Source organism: Centroberyx gerrardi, chromosome 2, assembly GCF_048128805.1.
Source record: "Centroberyx gerrardi isolate f3 chromosome 2, fCenGer3.hap1.cur.20231027, whole genome shotgun sequence".
Classification (NCBI taxonomy): Eukaryota; Metazoa; Chordata; class Actinopteri; order Beryciformes; family Berycidae; genus Centroberyx; species Centroberyx gerrardi.
Window position 1 is genome coordinate 24927637 of NC_135998.1, and position 25540 is coordinate 24953176.

The 25540-nt window shown below is 42.7% G+C and overlaps 2 protein-coding genes across 2 annotated transcripts in view; both read left to right on the forward strand.

The window, feature by feature from the left end:
* The first annotated feature begins 555 nt into the window (after window positions 1–555).
* Window positions 556–6727, forward strand: dck (deoxycytidine kinase). The gene is made up of 7 exons (XM_071912049.2): window positions 556–741; window positions 1087–1202; window positions 4246–4439; window positions 4526–4673; window positions 4902–5017; window positions 5458–5557; window positions 6418–6727. Exons 1-7 carry the CDS (start codon window positions 651–653, stop codon window positions 6442–6444), a joined length of 792 nt encoding a protein of 263 aa, XP_071768150.1. The 5' UTR covers window positions 556–650; the 3' UTR covers window positions 6445–6727.
* A 1071-nt stretch (window positions 6728–7798) lies between these two features.
* LOC139921728 (electrogenic sodium bicarbonate cotransporter 1-like) overlaps window positions 7799–25540 on the forward strand; it is a 38464-nt gene continuing 20722 nt past the window's right edge. The window contains exons 1-4 of the mRNA XM_078288361.1: window positions 7799–8092; window positions 13610–13683; window positions 14835–15011; window positions 23005–23137. Of these exons, the coding sequence (XP_078144487.1) occupies window positions 8073–8092; window positions 13610–13683; window positions 14835–15011; window positions 23005–23137 (404 nt within the window). The 5' untranslated portion in view covers window positions 7799–8072. The remainder of the gene's footprint in view (window positions 8093–13609; window positions 13684–14834; window positions 15012–23004; window positions 23138–25540) is intronic.

Sequence of the window (25540 nt, forward strand, 5' to 3'; positions counted from 1 at the left end):
AAGAGGTTATCTGAGTTACTGAAGCCTTTCTGTCAGCTCCAACCAGTCTGGCCATTCCCCTCTGACCTCTGTCAACAACAAGGCGTTTCCGTCCGCAGAACTGCCGCTCACTGGATGTTTTTTGTTTTTCGCACCATTCTGTGTAAACTCTAGAGACTGTGAAAATCCCAGGAGATGAGCAGTTTCAGAAATACTCAAACCAGCCCGTCTGGCACCAACAGCCATGCCGCGGTCAAAGTCACTGAGATCACATTTTTTCCCCGTTCTGATGTTTGATGTGAACATGAACTGAAGCTGCTGACCTGTGTCTGCATGATCTTATGCATTGCACTGCTGCCACATGATTGGCTGATTGGACAATTGCATGAATAAGCAGGTGTACAGGTGGTCCTAATAAAGTGCTCGGTGAGTGTATACAGTGCATTCAGCCCAGTGCAGTGCAGACAGTAGGACCACGGATGTATTAAACTACCAGTATAGGAGGACCAGCTGCTGTTTCCTGGGCGGAGCCACATCGCTGTAAATGCACCACATGACATCTGTTGCCGCCAAAGTTTTAAACAACATAGAGCGCTTTCTCTTGACGGGACCACAGGCACAGCTGCAACGTCAGCTTTAAATTTGATAAAGGACTTGTTTAATCGCTGAAAATGTCTCCGATTCCAAAGAGAGCCTGCCCCGATCCGATGAACGACTCTATGGAGAAAAGAATAAAGCGAATTTCGATCGAGGGGAATATTGGTAAGTGCAGCATTTCATTTGTTATTGCAAACCTTGATAAATGGCTAGTTGACACTGTTCAAAATTGGCATACACGGCTTCTAATCTGTATATTTCATAATTGGTTGCTTCAGCAAGTAACCGATATAACTTGGTGGATCGATTTTTACCAGGTTGAGCAGTCACACATATAGCGCCAATTGCCAGGAAATACTACAAAAGTCATATGGAGTTTTTGTACGCTGTCAGTAATAATGGTTAACGGAATACATAATGTTAAAAGAGTGTGGAAGTAGAATCTAGCGGTTTACAGTATATGTTACAGAATGATTGAACTTGACCAACTTCCGCATCCTTTATGTTCAGCGGCGGGCAAATCGACGTTTGTGCGCCTTCTGGAGCAGCAGAGCGCCGACTGGGAGGTGGTACCCGAACCCATCGCCAGGTGGTGCAATGTACAAACGAAAACCACTGACTTTGAGGTATTGATATGTTTTTGCATTTCCAAATAATGGTTTTAATCCAGTGCCATCAAGACAGACGCACACAAACACCAATCAAAAGGAGATTAAATGGGTTTAGAGCTGCTTTGTTGTCAGTTTGTTCAGATAGATAGCCTACTGTGTCACATCACAAGACCGACTGTATCTTGGCATAGCAAACACTAAACTGATCCTAAATGAGGAATGAACTGACTCTTCATTATGAGCTTGACTCATATGATCCTCAATCCATTTGGCCCAAGTCCTGCATGCCCTCCTCAGTGGTCGCATGCATTAAACACATAAGACTGTGATAACTGGGTGCGTCTTCAACTGTATTTAGAGTGCAGCTGCCATCTGTCCATTTCCACACTGGTCACTCTGTTATGCTACACACCCAGAGGAACAGATGGCCCCACTCTGGACAGATGAACATGCCACCATTGGCACTAAACATATCTACCTCTCGCTCAGCTGCAGGCCCAGCCTCACCCTCAGCCTCACTTCCAGTGGTAAAACTCACATACTGTATATCAATATCTAATGTAGGTCTGTCACTCAGGTGCTTCCTTAATATATTTCAGCCATTTATTTGAAGCACATCATATCAGTTGTAGCCTCATACAGTCTGTCTAGTGAAGGAGAACAAAAACTATTTTTTCAGATTGTTTTAATTTCTTATTTTATTGTTAATTTGGTATAATGATGAACATATGGAATAATATTTGTATAACGCTAGCACAGAACTTTTTCACTTTAACTTTCTAACATAGTGAGCATCATTGTCTTCAGTTTTTGATGGTTAGATGGTACAAAGCTTGTAGGACTGAATGAGAGTCGAACCCTCTCTATGATGGTGCCTCCACTGCATGACAACATTTCTGTCTCTTTCTATTTCTATCTCTTTGGGGAACAAATGTCCAGGAGCTTCAGCACCCAGCAACAGTGGAGGCACAGAGATTTTGGCTAGTTTGCCAAGTAGCTGGCTGACAGACTATGGGACACCTGATTAACTATTCATACTGTCGACCAATCAGAGCATTCATTAAATCCTGGGTGTATGTGACATCATTGACAGCAGGAAGTAGATTGGAATTCTAAATCTTAAGCAACTGTTTGATTCTGTTGACAACCAGAAGGAGAGTTTTTCAAACGGTGCTGACAGTTATAATGATTTGGGTAAATTTACATAGACAGGTCGTTTGTTAAATCATATCATGGGACTGAGAAATGCAATTCTCATTGCGCTGGACCTTTAAGATAACATGAAACTTTAATGATCGCTGTGGGTAATTTGGTCGCTGCAGCCGTTTAAGGGTCTACAGAGATAGGAATAGAACATACACAGTATGAGGATTGAAGATAAGGAATGAATGTTGTTGATTGCTCATGCTAGTTTTGAACAACGTAACTCGCGTGTGCACACTGCACAACCTCATTAGTTTAAATGTAAAATTAGATTTTGATTAACAGACCTGGTGCATAAAGATGGCTTGGTGAAAATTGGCTTCATCCCACATGGGAAAGCTTGGAAAGTATTCAAATGTCAACCTTGACTTTTCCCAGTTGCGAAATGCTTAGTGCTTGCTGCACTGTTTTTATGCACCTGATTCATTGCATTGTTTTAACCACAAGGTTGCCCAGTCATGTTTCCATAGCATCTTGAGATAAAAATGTGTGCCCCCCTCAGTTTCCAATCCCATGGCCATGACCATCCTATGAGCGTGCGACTCATCAAACAATAATTGCTGGCCATTTGTTATTTTGCACATGCTCATACATTTTTCTGGCGCAATGACGGTGTTTGAGCTTCCCTCTCTCTCAGCTACGGCTCTCAGTGGTAAAATGCTGTGAGCTTTTCCCATGCTCATAAGGCTGAGAGGCCGCCAGTGTTTTATTTGGCTTCTCATGTTGGATGTTCTTTTAATTGCACTTCAAGCGCGCTTCACCATCCTGGCCTGCATGTGTCCACTGATTGCCTAGGCTACATCTCTGCTTGCATTTAGAAGTGAAGTTAGACTGCATTGTATATCCTATACACAGTCCACACTGAACCACTTGTGCAGAGAGGCGGGGTGTATGTGTGTGTGTGTTGGGGGGAGTGTGTGTGTGTGTGTGTGTGTGTGTGTGAGAGGGAGAGAGAGAGAGAGTGAGACAGAGAGAGAGAGATCACACTCAAAAGTGCAGATCCTCCCTCCCACACACACACATTTTAAATACTTTATACCGCTTAGTCATATAACAGCACAAGATTAAAACTAATGTTTCAATGTTACAGTATCATCTGAGTGTCGAAGATGATGTGATTGCAGTATTACTATAGTACTGTATTACATACATTAGGTTACATATGAGAACAGACTGAACAACATAAACTGAATTAGATGCCCAGAAGATGGAAGAAGGGGAAACCAAATGATGGGGAAGCAGGGGATTGTCATAGAGAAGCTGATATGCAGACACACACAAACACAAACACACACACACACACACACATTACACCCCCAGGTTGCCCATCTGATAGAATCCAGAGCTCAGGTTTATCACATGTAAGATGACAAAACAAGAGGCCAAGTGCTTGTTCCCTGCCGCCTTCTCTCTACTCATTTCCCCATTACCCAGCTCACCTCTTTAAAACTGCCTTTTCTCTCCATTTTCTTAAAGAGTAACTAAACCCCAATCCCAAATCTGCGGTGAAGCCTGACATCTAATGGTGAAAAGTAGGGTACTGAACTGGCCATCTGCTATTGGCTGATCTTTGGTACCAGGCGATGTCACCACCAGTTGTGCTCTATAGACGACACTGGGATTTAGTTTCTCTTTTAAATGTAAATTGTTTGGCTTGTACAAATACCTTGACTGCATGCATGCACAAACATACACACACATACACAATGTAGCTACAACTTTATTGTCTCAAGATCTGCACTGGGTCAGTGATTGGCAGAAATTTGTGTCAAACTACAAACAGGTATTGAACATGTAGACACTGAGCTTTAATTTAACTCCCAACTTTAATTTCACCGTCTCACTCTCATCCTAGGAGCTGACCGCGTCTCAGAAGAGTGGAGGGAACGTATTGCAGATGATGTATGAGAAACCCGAGAGATGGGCCTACACTTTCCAGGGCTACGCCTGTATCAGCAGGGTGCGTGCCCAGATCAACTCCACTAACGGGAAGCTCCGAGAGGCTGAGGACCCTGTGCAGTTCTTTGAGCGGTCCATCTATAGCGACAGGTACCAGCAGATATTAGTATTGGTATTAATATGTCCTGAGTCCAGGTTCCATCTCCACTCACGCCTTGTTATTCCCCATGTCCTAGGTACATCTTTGCAGCCAACCTGTATGAAAGTGAGTGCCTGAATGAGACAGAATGGTCCATCTACCAGGACTGGCACGGCTGGCTCCACAGCCAGTTTGGCAAGCACCTCGAGCTGGATGGTATCATTTACCTCAGAGCTGCACCTGAGGTACCCCGTCTAGCCACCCCGCCCCCCCCCCAGCTTCTTTTAGCGTATTGTCATTCATTCCAATCTCGATAGAGTGCTTTTGCTATGGTAATGGAGCTGTTTTTACTTTGACGTTTGAGGAACCTAGACAGCCCAAAGAATTTAAAGAATTGAAATTAACTTAAAAATGACTGCACAAAGAAGTCAATTATCTCCTTCCTTTTGTTGTGTGTGTGTGTGTGTGTGTAGAAATGTTTAGAGAGATTGCACCGGAGAGGCAGAGAAGAAGAGCAAGACATTCCTCTGGAGTACTTGGAAAAGCTCCACTTTAAGCACGAGAGCTGGCTGCAGCACAAGACCATGAGGTGAGGAAACACGTGTGCATGCACACTGACTTTTGGCAGTACAAATGATGTGCGTTTCTGTGAAGACACCAAATGTGTTTGTGAGACGGTGGAAGAAAGGATTAACAATGGCTTAACAATCCAATCAATCTTTGGCATCAATAAGAGGGACTTGATATTCATGCAAAACCTGTGGGGCGACTTAAGAGATTAAAATAGTTCTCCTGATACATGTGAACTGCATCTGTCCCATTAACATGTTTTTAGAAATGGATGAGGCAGGAAACGGTCTGTTTCTCAGGTCCATTGTGTGCAAAGAGTTTCCTCACAAAGATGAATGTCTGTCCTTATAGAGCTCCATCTCCTTAAGGAAATAACTTAAGCAACGTGAAAAAAGGATGTTGCTTCCTGCATAAGCATTTGTTAACATCACTCACCGCATGTCCCATGTCACTCCACAGCACGGACTTTGAGTACCTCAACGATGTGCCGATCCTGACGCTAGACGTGAACGAAGACTTTAAAGGGAATAAAGTCAAGGGCGCTGACATGCTTGAGAAGGTGAGAGACTGTCAAGCCTGCTTTTCAAAATGATGCAATATATCCTAGTCAGCTACTCAAATAATTCTTTAAGATTTGTCCGCATCCAAAATATTCCAATAGGACTTGTACCTGCAACTTAAAGGAGTCAAAACTCCTGTTGGCCTATTCTATTAGACTCACAATCTTATTAAATTGCCCATTATAAATACCCTAAAGTGTTCATCTCAAAATATGATGTGTGTGTACTTTGAGTGTGACCTCTCTCTCTCTCTCTCTCTCTCTCTCTCTCTCTCTCTCTACCTCTCTGTCTCTGTGCTTCGGGTGGAGCTAGCATGGTTTCTACCTGCACAGCTTCTGTGCCAGAAGTTGGCATTAGACAAATACAACATATTGACGTGGTAACTGCCATCATTAAGGCAGTATAAACAGTAATTTGAAACATTAATTTTAATCTTGTGCTGTATGTGACAGCACAAATAAAGTATTTATTTGTGTGTGTTGAGAGAGAGAGGGAGGATCTGCACTTTCAAGTGTGATCTGTCTCTCTCTCTCTCTCTCTCTCACACACACACACACACACACAGGTTTCACTTATGGAAATGAGGCCTGAAGAGCTGCTTATGTAGCAGTTTCATGTTGATGGTAAACACAGGTGCTTTTCATGATTTGTCAGTTCCACTCAGAAAGTCATTAGCCAGAAATGGACCCAGTTACACACACAAAGCTGACAGATTAGGCCCAGCATGAATGACATTACTCCAGTTGGTGCCACTCAGAGTTAAAGTTGGAACTAAACAAAGAAATCAATCACATGATTATTACCGATGTCAGTATCTATTGGAAATGCTAATAGCTTGTCTGTTGTGGTTATTTTCCAGGTGAAAGAGTTTCTAAGCATGTTGTGAACCTCAGCCTCACCTGATGACTATCAGGATCTGGAGAGCGCCCAGAGGACCTGAGGGTGGCTGGAGAATTACTTTAAAATGAATGAAATGCTTGAGCAATTATACATGTATGTAAACCACAGTACTTTGTTTTCTTTGGAGGAATTGTAAATGTTTGTCTTTTAGTATCCAGACTTTTAAAGATTTTATGAAGTGCCGTTCTGTTATGCCTGTTTGTTGTTTATTTATCACGGTATGAGATTGTATGTCCAAGGCTATAAACAAAAGGAAATAAACAGTTGAAATACATACAAGTTCTTTCAAGTGTTTTGGTCTACTTAATGCCATATAGTTAATTACAAGACCATCTTAAATAGGAGTTCTGAAGAAAAAGAATATTTTAAATAAATAAAACCTTTTCTTCTGGGTTTAGTTGAATCTTCGAGATGCTGTGACATTGTATTCATTCCTTATATCAATATAACTGCTATATCTTTGAATCCCAGTCCTAGCCTCCCTCTAAGTCTCACAGCTCTTCCAGAAGATGGCGCTAGTCCCTAAAACAGCAGTCTAGTCAGCATTTTTTTTTTAATTGTAGTGAGCTTGTCTACCTGATAACTCGACTAGGATGTGAGTAAGGTTACCTGAAATAGGTGATTTAATTTTCTGACAATTTGCCTTGAAAACTACAGATATCAGAGTGCATACCAAGGTGAAGCTCTTAAATGTATATTTAGTGGTGTGACAAAGACCCAAAATCAACATGCATCATTTAGGAACTGCGCTTTATATTTTGATTTATAGTTTCATTATTTTTAGTATTTTTCTTTCTTTTTGGAGGTGGGGTGGGGGCAAGTACACGTTACTTTTATACCTAATTTTTAAGGTGGTCCTGTTATCTGGAATACATATCCATAATAAACACGCCTGACTTTAAAATGTATGCTTTGTAATGCATTTCTTATCGATACTACGTTACACAGGTCCAGGTACTGAAGCTGCTGGCATTATATGTAATCAATATTTGTTATATCCAAACACATGAACTGCTTCAAGCTTTGATTCCTTTATGTTTTGCCATTATTTTCTTCTATTATTTTTTCCACATAATGACAATTGATTGATTATTTGATTGACTGGCCGGAATACATGGTGAATGAACACTTGTGAGGAAGCATGACGAGTGAAGATTTAATGCGCCACACAAGTGTAACTTTTTGACCTCCACCCCCCCAGCGGTGGCGTCACGGCGGAGGCGGGATGGTACTTTAAATATGGGAAAAGACACGCTGCGCTCAGACGCGCCTCACACACTTCCAGCGAAATACAAAACCATTCGTTTTCGTCAGGATGTACCTCGGCGTGGTCTGTCTGACAAAGTGTAGCGCGATATGAGTTTTCAGTGTTGCGTTTTGAACTTAATCTGTAGAGTCGACGAAGTAACATTGATTCCTGCGAGATAGTTCCAGCACAGACGAGAGCGCAGTTTTTATCCACGTTGAAAAAGCGCGTCTGAGTTGGCGAAGATTTTAAAAACCGGCCGAAATCGGTCCCAGATTTTGCCTGCTTTTGTACTAACGCAACGTCAGCAGAGCAAGACGGCTGGACGCTGAGTTCTTGGATCATCTTTGAAGACAGAGTTCGTTAACATGAGTTCGGACAAAAGCAAGTGAGTTGACAGTATTATGTTTCCCTGTGAAACTCTCCAGTTAACAGTCTGTCTGGTTATGATCAATGATGCAGTGCACGAGTTTATGCTACTTATTGTTCAGGTGAAATTAGGTAACTTAGTTATCAGGTGAATATCATTCAGCTCCTCCAACATGGAACTGTGCGCATGCAGCGTGTTATCCAGTGTCATTTGAGGATCCTGCTTGTGCGTAAATCTGGTCGTTGAACGTCTCGTGGGGTTGCATGGCACTTGATGGTATTAGACATTTATGCCTTGTGGACTTTTTATTATAATATTCTCGGCAATAAATATTCCCATTCATTTAAGTCACAGTAACGCAAACGCAAAGAGGCTGGATAAGCCGCGGTTGCCGCACCGCTATGTGACTGTGAGAGGCTGGTAATCTGTTTTCCAATGAGCTGTCACTACCAATTAGTCAGACATGCGGAGCGCGGACCAGGTGTTATGGTTTGCTCTGTTGAAAAATTAATGAATAGGGCGGTAGGTTAGGCCGTGTGTGACCCAACTTTCACGGAGCATGCGGTCGAATAGCTGACACCCCCAAAAAAAAATCCGCTTTCAGCGTGGGCCGGCCGGGCATGAGCGTCCAGATTGCGCAATGACATGGATGCCAGAGCCGCAACAGGGTGACTATCCCACGAAGCATGCGTAAATTTGCATGCGCCTGTACGCACTATCAGACTCCTCAACTGTTTGGTAACAGTATCTTCAGCTGCAATGAGTGTAAGGTTAGCTATAATTAAATGCATGGTGTAATTGTTAGGACTAAGCTACAGTATCAGGTATGCTTCTCAGCCTTAACCCCCTCATAATATTCACTAGGTGGGGCGCAGTCCCTCAAAGCGTCATTAACACCCCCTCAAAACCGCGATTAGTGAAACCAAGAGTAGCCTGACAACTGTTTTCAGCGAGTTTACCATTACCTGGGCTGGGTGGGGGCCCCGCCTATACAATGCTGGCAGAAACTGTAAAAAAAAAACAAACACAAGGTGATTCCTCGTTCTTTTGTGCCTTTGTCTTTGGAGTGATTATGAAATCTTGTCACAATGGGGAAATGTTTCTTCTGTTCACATCATGGCATCCATTTACCTGTGTGATTCTTCCTCTTGGCGCTGCTGACTGGAATCCTGTTGCACATGAGTGCTCTTTCTGTACAGCGCCGAACGGAAGATGTGATGCTCTGTGCAATCAGACATCCATGTGTTGCTTCATACCCATTCAAGTGCTTGTGGGAGGAAATTCCACAAGTCAAGACCACAAAGGCAGTCAGTCACTTGCCACAATCGAGTAGGCTACTGCATAAAAGGTCCCGGGTCACCTGAGTATACCTGACATGTATCTATTATCAGTCGCTTCTCTCATTAACGAATCACTACTCTCTGTACTGACTGAGCTATTTTTTAACACCATCCAATTAGATGTACAAGCCTACAAATTATTGCCACCACATACCATACTGCATTAATATAAAATCACCAACTCATTGGCTCTTAAGGCTCATAGAAGCATCGATGTAATGCTGGCTGATGGTGCGCTGTCCTGGGGTCCCCATCCCGAGGCCGAGCTTCAGGCCCCTCACAGCGGACCTGGCCGGTGGGATTCGGTGCGTCATTCTGTAAGGAGATGGGGATGATCCCTTATCCTGAGCTGCTGATCCCGGCTCCTCACGCACCGGCAGGTTTATCTAGTCCCATGAGGTCACCAAGAGCAGGAGAAAAGTGAGAAGTTCACCAAAAACCAGTGCTGGATGGGTGCAGCTGGTTGCTGTGACCCTCGCCCAGCTCTCGTTATTAATCGGGGCCAGAGCAAGGCATTGCAGGAAATGAAAAGAGAGCTCAAGAAGATTTCCAGCATTTACAATGACGTGCGTGAGGAGTTATAGGATCTTGCCCTATCTGCCAAATCTTTTGATATATATAAGAAATGGATGCAGCCTCTGTTGTTTGTTCCTAAAGCACAGCCAATGTTCTTTCCCAAGATGATGGCACACCACCAAAAACAAGTGAATTATGGTCTACTGCCTAATTTTTAGCAAAGTAGAATAGGATCATATTTATGTTTTATAGCTGAATTTTAATAATTACATTCCTGGTGATCAACTCACTAATTGTGCCCTTTACTGACATTAGATTTGCACTAATGTGTGTTGGATCAGGCCACTACTGAAACACTCTTGAGACCCGAACTACTGTCCTGTCTTGACCTTACGCCCATAATGTCTTTGGGATGACAGTGATATGAATGTTCTCTCCTGAATCCTCGAAGCAGAAGCCAACTGTGTAAACAGCTGTATGAGTTGTATAAATTTTCTCTTCTCCACCATTTTTCCAACTATGAATTATGCTAGATAAGCATCCCCTGAATCTCCCTATTTAGATTGGGCAACCTCACTACATTTTATGAATCTATATGTTTATCTCTGGTAATCTTAGTTTACACCTACTGAAAAGTGGGTTCGATTTATTTAACCTCAGATTTTCTGTTTGCCTAACTGCTTGATACACTTGGCTCTACATCACCTCACCACATCCTGTCCATCACACCCCGCTTTCCGTACAAGCCTCATTTGTGTTGATATGGGCACTCGTTCAGAATGGGAATGCCAAACTCTCCTCACTTCCCCTCCGCCCTGGGTGTCTGCGCGCCACCTGTGTTGTGTGGTATGCTCCTCATAAGGGTCTCCGTGTCAGAGCAGTCGGCATGGAGTGATTAACGTGCTCCCAGAGACTCGGTATAGCCAGCAGAAAACCTGCAACATGAGCTACCCATGCTCTCCTGTGTGGCCGGTGGTATTCTGAAGGCCCTCTCACTATGTTACATGACCTGCCTCTACACACACACCATCACCCACACATTGGTACTTTGTTCAAGAACCTGTGGTAGATGTAGTGCTCAATGCTACATGACTGTGTCCTTCAAAAGTTTTCCCCTAAAATAAGGCCTGGTCCTGCAGATCCTTGAAACTTGTCTCCCAAAATATGCATAAAGGTTATATAGGAAATGAATAACTGCATCCAATTGGTTTTCATCATAGCTTGTTCATGAGATTGTCTCCTTGTAGTCTTACTGGGAACAGATATGACCCCATGTGTGCACCCAGCAGCACACATGCTCTCCCTCTGTGTCTGCAGGTGCGAAGATGGGCATTTCACAGTTCCTTCTCAGTAAAAGCTGACTGGCTAAATGGCAAAGTTGGAGACTGTTTTACTAAAATCGTCTGAGGCCAAGTCCCTCATAAAAGACAACAGTGTGACAAAAGCAACTCCGTGTAGCAGATTGTGTTTCCGTACACCGTGTCCCGGAGAGAACCAAGAAGATGCAGTACAAGGAGAACAGCAGAACATCATGAGCAGTTGTACACCTCCCTAATTTACCTCCTTAAAGAAACACAATGGAATCTAGAGCTGAATGATGCCTTTGATCCCTCTCCACACATTACACTGTGGGAACCTCCTTTTCTTTTCTTCACCAACAATGAGAAAATAAAAGGAGGGCACAGAGGCCAGAGGCTAGTCGATCTATTGGTATTGCTTGGGAAGATGGCACCGTGCCAGGCCACTCCTCATCACTTGTTTGATCTGGGAGCTGATGGTTCAACATTATGCTCGCTATCAGCGTCATGCCTCTATCTCTCTCAAGGCCAGATATGAATGGATAAGGCGGTCCGCTCAGGAAATGCAGATGAGTTTGCAGTGCTATCAGAGGAACAAGTTGTATCCTTCCTGACTTTGTTTATTTAGCAGTTTGTGTACACTGCTCCCATCCTCTCATTTCTCTCGCTGTGTCATGTCAGTCAGAGATTGCTCAGTGTTGAAAGAGAAACTGTCTATATGTGCATTCTTGATATACAGGTTACATCAGAATATTTCTTTTTCATCTAAGTTGTTGTGATAAGCCGTGGCAGTTGAACTCCTTCCTCCTCACTGACATGCTTGCATGGTCTCCTCAGTATGCAGTATGGAGAAAAGCATTTATTTACAGACAGACTTATCTACACACAGGCTATCCAACCTGTCTGTGTTTGCCTCAGTGGAGATTGATACAATGAAACAGAAGATACATTCTTGGTGTAATGATATGTAAGCCTCAGGGAAAGAACTTCTTTCAGTAAGAAACATGTGTATGTTCCTTCCTTCCTTGTTCTCAGATAGAGGCCAGCTACATGATGTGGCCTAAACCACCTTTCAGGGCCTGCATTAGCCTCCACTTTGCTGGACTGGAGGAGCAACATTCCTTCTCCTAACCTTCCAGGAAGAGATGGCTTGGTGATCAAAGGAAACTGCATGTCATGTAGCCTAGAAAGGTAGCTCTGACGTCCGGACAAGGAACTAGACATAAGACCTTATGCATGAACCAGGAACCTGAGTACGACTGTCATTCAAAAATCATTCATAATGCAGGTCTGGCTCAACGTGATGATGGGGCTGTGCAATTTATACTTGCTCTCAATGAGAATTTTTTTGATTGTATCGATGTGGGTGCGTGGGAAGGTGACACATGGAGGTCTGTATGTGGGAATGTGCCTTAGCATTACAAAATGCTAATGCACTTGGCCTTTCATTGAAAGATGAAAGCTCACATGCTAAGCTGGTTTTCCAGTATTGCTCTGCAGTTATACATCCATGTTTTTAAACTCTCTCTGCATTCCTTTTCATATAAAGAACTGTTCAACGCAACGTGTATGATGATGATGATGATGATGATGAAGTCTGAAATTATATTGTCATGATGTTATTGCTTTCATTGTAACATGTGGATTGTCTGTCCTCTTTCATTGTCGCGCCACAATGAGAGTTCGACAGGCCCAAAGTAAAAGAGAATTGGTCTGTCAGGCAGATATTCAACATTGTGGGTCGTTGAATAAGAAGGTTGTGAATAGGAGTCATTATCAGGATTGTATTTCATGGTAACCCGACTTTGACCTCATTGGGCATAAAAGTGGATTCTGAATGAAGAGCAGACATCAGTTATTGGATTGTGTGGTGAAAATGACACAGTTAAAACCATTTTGCCTTTAATTAATGAGACGATTTGAATTCATTTGTTCATTCTTTACTTTTGAACAATATTTTTGGCATTCAGGCTTTTATTGGACAGCATACTGTGGGTGGTGATGGGGAAAGATGACAGAGAAAGACATGGAATGACATAGGGCACAGGCTATAAACTGGACTCAAACCCGCGTAGTTGCGAGCACATTGCATGCTTCTCAATGGTGATCCATAGAGAACCTCCTCACAGCAGGCTGTACTAAGTAAGAGCATACTTGTAAAGCCTCATAATGAAACCCGCAGTCCTTTGAGTTGACATACATTAAGTTAAACACGACTAAAGAATGAGCCAGAGTGAGGTGTGTGTGTGTGTGTGTTTGCTCAACGTCACACCTGCCAAGTGTTTGCACTGATCGTGTTCTTTTTGTATATGATCCCCGCCGAAGTCGTGACTTTTGACTTTATTCTCATTGGGGCTTTTTTTTCCCCTCATACTTTGCAGGGTGGAGGATGAAGCGGTCCTGGACAGGGGAGCATCCTTTGTCAAACATGTCTGCGATGAAGAGGAGGTGGAAGGTGAGACAGTGATTAATACCAGCAAATTACCAGGGTGATACACATGTTAAATCATCCGTTTGTTTCCTAACTGCTTAAACTAAACCCAAACACACACACACCACCGTGCGTCATCCCATAATGCTCTCTCCTCAGGTTGAATGTATTGTTTTCTCATACTCGTATCTAAGATGTAGAACACACAGGTTTAGCTGGTAACACTCTCTACATGAAGATGTTAAGTATTGTAATCCTGTCCAGTGCTGGCCATCAGCTAAAGTCATGTAAGGATTGATTTGAAGACGCCCACATGTAATTGCATATGGGTTTATCTCACACATTCACATTTTTCACAGACCTATACTTAAGAGTGCACACAAAGAGAATCACGTCAGAGTTGGGTGTTACGACAGGCTGTGTGTATACACAGTATTAGCTGCAAGATCCTTCACTTCCCTGTAAGAGTCTGTGGTGGAAATCCCTCCTTAAGTTCAGCTCATGTGTGAGGATGTTGTACCTCGGTTTCCACTGTGACCACACATGCAGTGTGAAAGATATTATTCAGAACCCACAAGACATGTTTCAGGCTTGTTTGGTTAAATGGGTAGATAAATACATGGTTGCTTTACAGACAACCTGGGCAGGTAAGCCCACCATTATTTGTAAGTGGAAGTGCTTGTGAGGTCGATGCTCATGTCAAACCAATATTTGAATGCTCACAGTTAATTGAGGATAAACTAGAGATAGCTCTATTACATTCTCTCTCTCTCTCTGTGTCTGTAATTACTTCCTGCAGACATTAAGTCATCATTTCCTGTATGAGCTGCTGTACAGGAAGTAGTTGGCATTTATTTAAATCCAAAGTGTGTCTGCCTGACTGAAGACATATCGCTTCCTGATTGGGAAATGACCAACAATCTGCCAGCAGTCACTGAATAGTTTTTACCTGTTTCAATTTAACACTATAAGCCACAAATTGGCAAGTAGCCTTGTCACTGACAAACACATTTTATATGTCTAGTCATCCTCGATTCAGTATTCCTCACATAAGCAATCCCTGTTGTTTTTGGTCTTCCACTGGTGATACGGATTACCAGCATGCAGGATTAATGTCATTTCCTTTGGTAACTGAGTGTAATCTGACCTGCATTCCTTGTATTGTGTTGTGGCAGGTCACCACACTGTGTACATCGGCGTGCATGTGCCCAAGAGCTACCACCGGAGGAGACGCCACAGACGCAAGCCTAGCCACAAGGAAAAGCGGGAACGAGTTGAGCAGAATGTGGAGGGAGACAAGTCTGACGGGGAGACCGCAGACGAGACCGCGCCCAACATCCTCAAGCCCCTCAGTGAGTCCTGATATAACCATCTGCTAACTGGGGAAATTCAGTAGAAGTATCCGGTGTACAGTCAATGACTTGTGGTATGCACATAAGGAACGGATAGATCATTCTTGAGAAGTCAGTCAAGTCAAGCTGGGTGAAGTCCAGCAGCATTCTGCAAATCACAGTCCACAGGATATCAGTGGCCCTGTAGTTAAGGAGGTAGTCATTCAAATGCAGCGTCTGGAGGGCAGGGTGGGGTGGCAGCCAAGGAAGGAAAAGATCACCGGGCAGAAACCTACAGTCAAATGGCTCACGACTAATGAAAAGAAGGAGTGGGTACATGTTTAATACTGATTTTGAAAATGGCACTAGACTGGCTAATGGCAACAGTTGCAAATAAAATGGGATACTATCTATAACTATGGTCACCACTACCAAATCTCTTTAAATTTGTCAAATTGTTTATCAAGGAAAACGGTGGTAGCCTGAAAGCGAGAGAGCAAATGCTAGAATTTAACTTAGAACAGCCATGCATTTATAGAGAAATGCATAAATTCAATACAGATTGGATCTCGCCCAGATGAAGAAGCAAAACACTAAATGGACATTCGCCCACCAAAGTGGAGGGAGATGCAAAATGCACCAAGACATACAAGATTGTTGTCAGCCCCAGGACCTAATGGAGTCCCCTACCGGCTGTACAGCAGTACACCAGATGTCCCGAGAGTGTTATAGAAGCTTATAAAAGTAGCATGGTAGAAGCAAATAATCCCCAGATCATTGTCTAGAGCAGGAGGAATTCTAATTCCAGAAGAGAAAGTCTTTAGATACATATAGGTCAATTTCAGCACATGTCTCCTGAATGCAGAAGGCCACATTTTCTTGAGTGTGGTAGCATGGAGGCCAGCAAACTACTTGGAAAGGAACAAGCTAATTGACACATCAGTGTGAAAGGCTCCTCTGGGTCTTTAGACCTCTACATCATAATTTAGCATCAAAGTAAATCAGCCAAACGACAAAACGGGGATCTCCATGTTGTATTTCTAGGCCTGTAAAAGGCTTGCTACCACACAACCCTCTGTGGGTAACATTTGATTATGTTTTTTTAGGGCACCAAATATCATAATCTGGTTAAAGCCTGTTTCCAAGACATACAATTATGCTTCACAGCGTTGGAATTTACCTTAGTATGGCACTGCCTCGAAATTGGTATGATGGGCGTCCTCAGTCTCTTCTTTAGTATTCATTATGACAATGGAGGTAACCATTAGAGCATAAAAATGGGTTATAGGTGGGGAAGGGCTGCAGAGAGGGATTTGCCTCCCATCCATCAGGACATGTATGGACAGCAGCACTTTGTACAAAAAGGCTGCTTGCCAAGTTGTATAATAACGTAAAGCAGACTAGGATCAAGGTAAAGTCATGCAAATCAAGAATCATCTTATTTGCTGAGGGGAAGGTAGCAGCCGAAGGATTCTACTCAGATGAAGAGGCATTTCCAGATACAGGAGAAAGCCCGTCATCAGACAAGATGAAACTTAAAAAGTTGATTAAATGATGGTATAACACCAACAATGCAGACAATGTAGATTCAGAGGTTAAGGCGGCATGTGATAAGATGCCTAGACTGCAAAGATAGATCAGTGTCAGCAAGTTGTAGTGTCAACAGTTTGGACTTACACTCTGGCACATGTGGCCAATGACTGGACAAACAGAGAAAAATTAGGGAGACTGACAAGCTTGCATGTTTAGTAATGGTTTGAAGTGCCAAAGTATGGGAACGGGGTCCTTGAGTTGCCTCTATCTAGCCTAACAAACAAATCAAATATGCAAAATATTGGAGTTGAGACATAAGTCTAAAGACACAATAGTAAGGAGAGTTTCACCTTCTCTAGCAACTGGGCAGAAAAGAAGGCGTTAAAGGAGTAATCCACCCTGAAACACTTTGACACTTAAACAGCTATGGCCGATGTGTGTGCATTCCTGGCACCATTTTGTTGTTTGGTGGTGTATTTTTCTTTATTCCCGTGGATAACTGGCCAAATGTAGACGATGTTTAACAGGAGAACATTTTTCAACTATCTAAAATATCAACAGTAAACATCAGGTTTTGGTGTCAGTCCCTCAAAAGCGAAGAGAAAAGGCTTCTTTCGAGACTGACCAAAAAGCATACAGGGAGAAATCCATCAGAAGAGGAAAAGATACCGATTTCTCCATTGTCAGTAGCCTCAATAGATCAAAATGCAATGCGGCCAAAAGCTGTTATGTTTTGAGTAAGGGGCGCGACTCTTGCTTTTTCTCAACTGGGGAAAAGTCACTCTCTTGCCGTTACTAACGCGATCACTAAGCTAGCATTATTGCTACATGTAAAACCAACGGCTGGATGTAAGATCACTGGGCATTGCCTAAAGGCATTCTGTTGGAAACTGAAGCACTTCATCACAAAATAACTCCAGGAATGCATCAAACATGACAGGCCGATGATATATGTAACAGTGTCTGAGGATGGAATTTTCCTTTAAGCAATGGGAACTTAGACATAGAGATGTCATTGGACAAGTGTGATAAGGTCTTGGCACAAGAAAACCTTTAACCAACACCCTTAGAAAAGACTAAATAGATAGTGGAGCAAATACATCAGGAAACTGCAAGCCATGCCAAAACAGCTTCTCAAGCAGGGACAATATATCAACTGGGGAAGTATAGAGAGGAAGAAGCTTATTTGGAAATGAGGAATATGGAGGCATTTAGGATTAGCTTAATTATTGGACCAACCTATGATTTACTGCTATTGCCTTAAGGCCACAACCAGTGGCTAGGTGAAAACCACACCTGCCCTCTGTGCTCAGATACCCTTTCAGAATGTAAAATTGTGAAATGCATGTAGGTATGGTCCAACAAAGTACAGTCCCACCAGAGATAGCTAGTGCCATCTTAAGACTTGACCTGGTATTGTGGTCCATCACACTGTGGGCCGTTTCCTTTATAGAGTCCACTGCTCCATAAGAAACCATGGTAGAAGATGGGATATGAGAAGAAACTTAGGTGCACAGAACTAGGCAGGGTATTTACTGTGGAAGTTGGGTGTTGTGGATTTATAGACGCATCCATAAACTATTAGCAGAGTTAAAGATTCGTGGTCAGGGTTTACGTCAGGCAATAAAGGCCGCTTCAGAAGCAGCATCCAGCGGTTGTGGCTGGAAAAAAGGATGCCAGGTGAGACATAAAGTATCAAAATCCATCTCTTAACTAGGATAGCAGCCTTAGATATTATGAGTACATGGGTATGGTAGCAGAAGGAGGTAGTCCTACACCATTCATAGCCCCTTTTTTATTTAAGTCTGTTTGCTGATGCAGTGTGGTTTCTGAACTGCTGAGTCGACTGTTTCAGGCTAGCAGGGTTAGTCCTCCCTCTAAACTATAATTGTTTGTACAAGGCAGTTTCTGAGCTGCTGAGACGGCTGTTTCAAGCCAGAGAGGCCTGCCATCCCATTAGCCTGTTGTTTTGAAGATTGATGCCGAGTGTGGAAATTATAGGATGAGATGTTATGGCTGTTTGTAAGCTTTCCTATAGATGCATTGTCAGTGTCGAGTAAGTATATTGTAGATGAGTGTAGGTGTGATGGGTGCTGAGTGTGCATATAGAGGGGTGTGGTTCTGCAGTTGAGCCTTCTAGAGGTGTTGTGGGCCTAAATCAGTTGAACATTTTTATAATAACCCGATCTCATACCCACTATCAGCAAAAAAATCAGAAGCTTGGCATTATTAAGCTCCTCCTAGCTGATCCCTCTGGCCAAGCTGCACCTCAGCGCCTTGGATTTAACCAACTAAGATCACATCTTTGTTCATGTTGGTGTCACATTAAGCCGCTGGTTCACGGACTGGCCACAGCAGACAACCACTTCAGTAAATCCTCTCATGCATCCAGCTCCTCCGTCTATTTAATCCTTTACAGCTCATGCTCAGGTGTAAACCAGCCTCTGTGCTTAGTCACCTGAAGACACCATAATGTGATAAGAGTTCTGCTCACATTAATCTGTCTAGATGTTGCAGCAGGCCCTATCTGATTACTGCGTCAGTCAGGCTGGGTCTGGTTATATAGGGCTGCAGCATGTGGTGAACATTTGTTCAGTGGAGAAACTTTCTTACTGTCTTTTATCTGTTTAGGGCCTTTTCCGTTGTTAACTGTGGTGTGTCTTTAATCCAGGCTTTGATGGTAGGCAATTATGTGCTTATTACTCTAGGAGCTTAAAGTTGAGTAGGCTTCATAAGAAGTAACAGTCATGCAGGACAGTGGTTATGGTGGGAATTGAGGTGAGGGGGCAGCTAGAGATTGATGGTCCTCATTTTGAGTCACTGATGGGACTGTATCTCTGTTGACAATCTCTTACAACACATTGGAAGGACCGTCAGACCAGTATATCTATAAAGGCCTTGAAGATTTTATTGACATGATGGCACCTTTACAACTAACCACTGCTCAATTACAGATGAGCAATGGCAAAAAAGTCAAATATTGCTAATTGTACAAAATTCACCACCTCCTGTATTGTGTCACAACGGAAGATGAAATGTCAGTAGCACTAACCTTAGTATAGTAGCTACAGATATGGCCTTCTCCTTACAGACATTTGCAGATCTTCTTGGTCCTGAATGAATGCCCTTGATTTACCCGGGAGCATTTTTATGTGTGTATGATCCAAACATGCCAACGCTTGTGTAAATACAAACAGTGTCGTTGGCTGTTCATCCATAGAGTCGTTATCAGACTGTAAATCAGCAGGCGGTGGGACAGAACTGGAACCAAACTAAACACAGGAGCAGGGTTGAAACCCAGTGCTCGCTCTGAACTGAACTGTGGTTTGCTCTTTACGTTACCCCACCACCACCACCCCCAACACGCACGCACACACACACTTCATCTTCGTCATCCCACGGTATCTCTATGGACGATCTGAACTGTAAACAGTCTGGCATGGTTGAGTGAGAGGGCAGGCCTTGGTGTATAATGAAGCCAGAACCACTGTTAGGATAAACATTTCTCTCCTGTCGAGCAGCAAACTACTTCAGTGACCCCCTGCAAAGAGTTTCATATTAGCTCAGCTCAGCTATTTCCCCTTTACTCAGAAAGGGGGGCATGTTGCCTCTTGCATTGGCCCTAAAACATCCCTTTACCCCTCCACCATCCCTATTAACTATAGCTAACAATGAATAATGTAAGTGCATTATGAGGCCTTGATTGACACATGACATGTTTGAGATGATGTTTGGATTGTGTTCCCTAAAAGCAGCATGTGTGAAAACATTGAGATGGTGGACAAAGGGTGCTTGTTATAGCAGCATGTATAATAACAAATTAGATAATGGTCAGAGGGTTTGATGTGTGGGTAGAGTACAGGACAACATATGCCAGGCAAAGCCCCAACTCAAAACACACACACTCCCAGACAATGCATACACAAACTTCCACATGTTGGTTTTTCCGCTGTTTTGCCCTCCAGCTAAATCCCCTTAATCCTGTTGATTCTGCCAAACCCTGTGAAGCTGTCCACTTAAAAGTTGTGTGTAACCACAACAAAGACCTGGTTTTCATTGATAACACTAGTAGTGAGACTTAAGAGGTGAATGGTGTTGTGTACACCATGTGGCGTCAGTAAGTGGCACGTTAAAAGTCAGGTCCTACGAGTCAGACGGCTAGCTGAAGGAAAGGAGAAGGCCCCGTCTGTCTCGGTCCATTGATGGATCACTTTGATGCCTACGTGTCAGAACGGCTGCTATACAAGATGGAAGAGAAACCAAATGTCTGTCATCCTAGAGGTGTTTCCAAGAAATGCTTCCTCTGTTTACCTTGACCTTCATTTAGCTTAGCCATTGATAGACGTTGGCACTACAGTAGAACAGTCCCAACTGTACTATTTTAAAAACAACCACTCTAAATAAAGCTTGGGTGTGCTGCGTCGGGATTAAAAGGTCCTGTCGCTGTTATGCTGTCTACCTGGCTGGCACATAAACAGAACGCTGCAGAAATAGCCTGTGGTGGCTTACAGCTTAACGTCCACGTTGTCTCATCACTTCACGGTTGCACAACCCTTTCACTTTCCTAGAAGTAGAGAACAATTACAACTATCGCCCTTGGGTGCCTTGGACTTGACCTCAGGGTTCTTGCCGAACATGAAGAATCCTGAGGTTATATCTCAATCTTTTTATATCTCTATGTATCTATTTCTAGAGAGAGAGAGAGAAGGAGATATTTAGATATAGATGGATGGATAGATATTCACAGGTCACTTCTGACACACAGTCTTGTCCACATACCTGCATACCGATGAACCAGAAGTGCCTGGTGAACACAATTTTTCAGAAGGAAGTACAACTTTCCAAATTCTGGCTGGCATTATACGCTCATGGAAAAGTTCTTCCTCATGATGAGGGTGTGTTATCTAAGTCTTTCCTCACAGCTCAAATTCCAGCACTATTCTCAGGGGTTAAAGTTTTCCGTCTCAACGGATTTCCGTCACATGAATTATAGTGAGGCGGTTTTTGAGCTCTCTGTAGATCATAATAAAAATCTTTAGCGGGGGGGGGGCATAGACCAAGTGACAGTGTGTGTTTGACTTGGCCAGAAACACGTGAAGATGCCTGCATTGCCTAACAGATTAACACATCTTTGCTTATCTAAAACACCTACTCCATAATTTGCAGATGAGTAATTCAGATGAAGCACCTAACTGCCTGCAGTCATTTGGAAAGCTAAAAGTAGTGCAGATATGTGGGGAAAAACTCATGAATTTAGCAATAAAAGCTTAATTTATTAAATACTGGACATCATTTTTTATTTCAGTATAAGTTTGCTTCGGTGGACCTCTGTGTTCCTGAATAGTTTATGACTATGAGGATTGTATCATTCTTTTTATTGCAAAAAAAACCACACTTTTTAATCCATAATCTACAGTCACTTATTTGTATTTTAATTACAATTAGCAACCAGTAATTATTATTCCTTTTATTGTGAAGCCCTGTTTACACAGCTTTAAAAATGCCATTATGGGGCAGGGATACATTGCACCATGATCACTTTCTACAGATGTTTATCACAGACTATTCCTATCTAATCCTATTGTTTTCTCATTTGTGGAGTACTTTGTAACACTTAAAAATGCTGTATAAGTAAATTAGTATGAATTTGAAGGTGCTCAAATAATTAAATGTGACGCTTCACAAAAACACATTGTCATGGCTGTTTTTAACGTAAAAGCAGAGGTTCAACTTGCTTAAAAGTGAAGGCAAAATGTTTGTCATGATTTTTATTTAATATAATTTTTTTCCCTGACCCCTGTTGCTTACTTTATCAAACAATGAAAGTCCGCACACTGTAGCTCCCTTTTGTTGCTTTATTTGCACCGCAAAGTCAGTGACGTTTCGAGCACACTGCTCTTCTTCAGACTTGAAAAAAGGTATACAGTCGCCACCTTAAATAGACCAAGCAATTAGTCAGATCAGACCACCTGGGGTAAGTCACATGGTGTGGTGAAGTTCACCATCAAAGTGCAATCATATATCATATCTATATACACATAAGAAACAAAAACAACAACACAAAGATATACTAATCATAATAGTCGTACACATATCAAAAATAAACATATTTACACTATCCATAGAATAATAGAACATCCCCTATGCACAAGTGGAAAAACATCAGGCACATAGCCATCATACACTCAATTGAAGCCAGGTAGTAGTAGTAGGCGCTAGTAGAGGCGCTAGTAGAGGCGCCTCTATACTCTAATACTATAATACTATAATAAATTGCTTACTTCACACTGAACACAGGCCCAGGAAGCCTCAAAGTTGATAAACCCACCAGACATGTATCAGTGACACCATAACAATGAACTTCAATACACTGCTTAGACATTAGCTTTAGTATAAATTTAAGACAGTCAGTTAGGGTTAGGTACCTAGCTAGGATGCACATGATGGTCCCTAACTCTCTCTTGCTTCTTCCTCCCCTCAGTTTCCCCGGCTGAAAGGATCAGGTTTATCCTGGGAGAGGAGGACGACGGCCCCCCTCCTCCCCAGCTCTTCACCGAGCTGGACGAACTGCTGGCTGTGGACGGGCAGGAGATGGAGTGGAAAGAGACGGCCAGGTGAGCAGCCAAGCCCAAGTGTCCAGTACCAGTCACTCACTCGCTCCCACGTTCCCCTCTCTCTTTCTCCTGAACTGTTATACTTTATTTAGTGCTTAGAACATGTGATGATGCCTAAAAAACTCAGTCTTTTGCAGTCAGGTATCGCTCTAAGCAGGGGTGTATTTGAGGAAAATCAAAATTTACGTTGAGCGGTAGCGAGCAGTGTTTATGTACAGTTAAGTGTTTCCTGCTTCAGTGCCCTTGTGCATTCGACGGAACACATCCCTTATGGATATAATTGTGTTTTGCGTGTGTAGGGAAATAGGCCGTCCTCTAGTGAACTCCCAGTCGGGCCTTATCTGATCGAGCTCTGTAGTACCTGCTCTGTGAGACCAGGAAACGGCAGAACCTCCCACATGGTCAGAACAAGAGTAAACGCTGCCATGAGCCATGGGAAGTATTGAATTTGGATATCAGATTGTGGATAGTATTAAGTTGCTTCGTGGTTCTCCCCAAGTCAAAATAATTGGTTATTATTTAGCTCTATAAGGTCTGCATATGGCTTTTTGTTTTTTTACATGGTTCATGTGTCCTGGAACAGGCTGAGTCATAGTGATAGCCGGGCCTGTAATCAGATGGAGATAGTTTTAGTGTTGCAAGTGAAAGGAGGGAATGCCCGGTCAGTGAGATGGGTATTCATTTCTGTTCTGAGGGATTACCTAATGCAATTTGGAGTAATAATTGGGCAGCAGGGTTGCGTTGTGAGTAGGGAGGTAGTTCTTCAACTGGAGCACCAGGGGTTGTCGAGGCAGGGGGGGTGGGGGGGGGTGGTATCACATTATTTGACTGTAGCATCTCCTTAATTAAGTATCACATTATTTGACTGCAGCGTCTCCATAATTAAGTATCACATTATTTGGCTCTTAACAGTCATCTCCCTACATGATCCCCCTATAAATGAATGCACTAAAGCAAAATTACTTTTTTTTTTTTAAAGTCTTATGTGCTTATGGAAGTCAAATGCATATTATGCTTAAACTGTTTAAAGAAATAATACAGTAAGAAAAAATCTTAAACAAGAGACTAAAAATGTCTTTGATGGATTAGTTGACTAAGATGTATCAGCCCTACAGTAGGCTTACACTTCACACCCACACAAATAGATACAGTATATTTTCACATCTGACACAATTTAACACATGCACACTAGTTAGATATAGGTATTGTGTAAAGACTTTCTCTCTCTCTCCCTCTTCAGAGTCACATAGACACGCATAAATAGTGATAAGCATTTACTTTTACCTCTTCTGCCTATACTCTTTTGGGAAGGGAAAGGGGGGTATTTCATGAAAGGGAAGGTAAAAGAACCCCTGAGGCTGATAGCCTCTCCTTGGCCAGGCTCCTCTGCTCGCCAGAGGGCCGGTCTCAGGCGTGTGGACCGTAGCCAGAGGGACACTCTATCCCCACAGGAAACCCCATCCCCAGGCTCAGGAGAATGGCTCTTTGTCGTGGTGACATGAGAGGTATTATTAAAAACACAAACCTGGCCTGCAGTCTTGCCTTCAAGGTTCAGCTATGTGTGGTATTATAAAGACAAACCTTGCCCTCGGTCTTCCCCTCAAGGCTTAGCTCTGTGTGGTCTGAACGTTACCGAGGAGAAACACCTTTTCAACATGCTGAGCATTCTCTCGAGCGGAGTGATTTATTGTATATTTCTACGCCGCCCTGCATCCCGTATGTTTTTTCCCGTGAACTGTGACCAATTCATAACACGGTGGGGTTGTTTTGTAAAGAAAACAGAACCCTCCTTGTCGCCTTTGTTTGCAGCCCTTATTTGTTCAGCGAATTATATGAAAGCCGCTGTTTATGTGCTTTTGTTTCTATTCTGCAGTGACCTTTGCTATCAGTAACCTGCCTGGAAAAAAAACTTGATGCGTAACTTGTGCAGTGATGGTGCACATTTTCTCTTTGCCTTTATTTCTCACACTTTTCTCTTGCTTTCAAGACTGTCAAAAAATTAACAATATTGAAAAAGCAGTTGATTATTTTTACATGACTGTATAGAGAATCTACAAATTTTGGTGCAGCAAAGTTTTGTAGTTTTGTTTTGTGTTTTTTACTTGATTACAATGATTGGTGACAAAACATTTTTCCATTAACTTTCCCCTTCTCACTTAACAGGCAGAAATTGGATGATTTTTGTATACAATCAACCTTGTATTTTGGATATATCAAGTTTTAACAATGTAAGAGCAAGTTCACATTGTTCCAAACGTCACTAGTCATGCAATGACCGAATTTTCTTTCATCTATTGGTAGCCATGTTTTTTTCTGTCTGCCTTCCTCGATGGTTAGACTATGGTCACTGAGCCTGTGCCGGTTAGGGGTTTTGGTCTGAGACTGGTTTGTGTTGCAGATTGT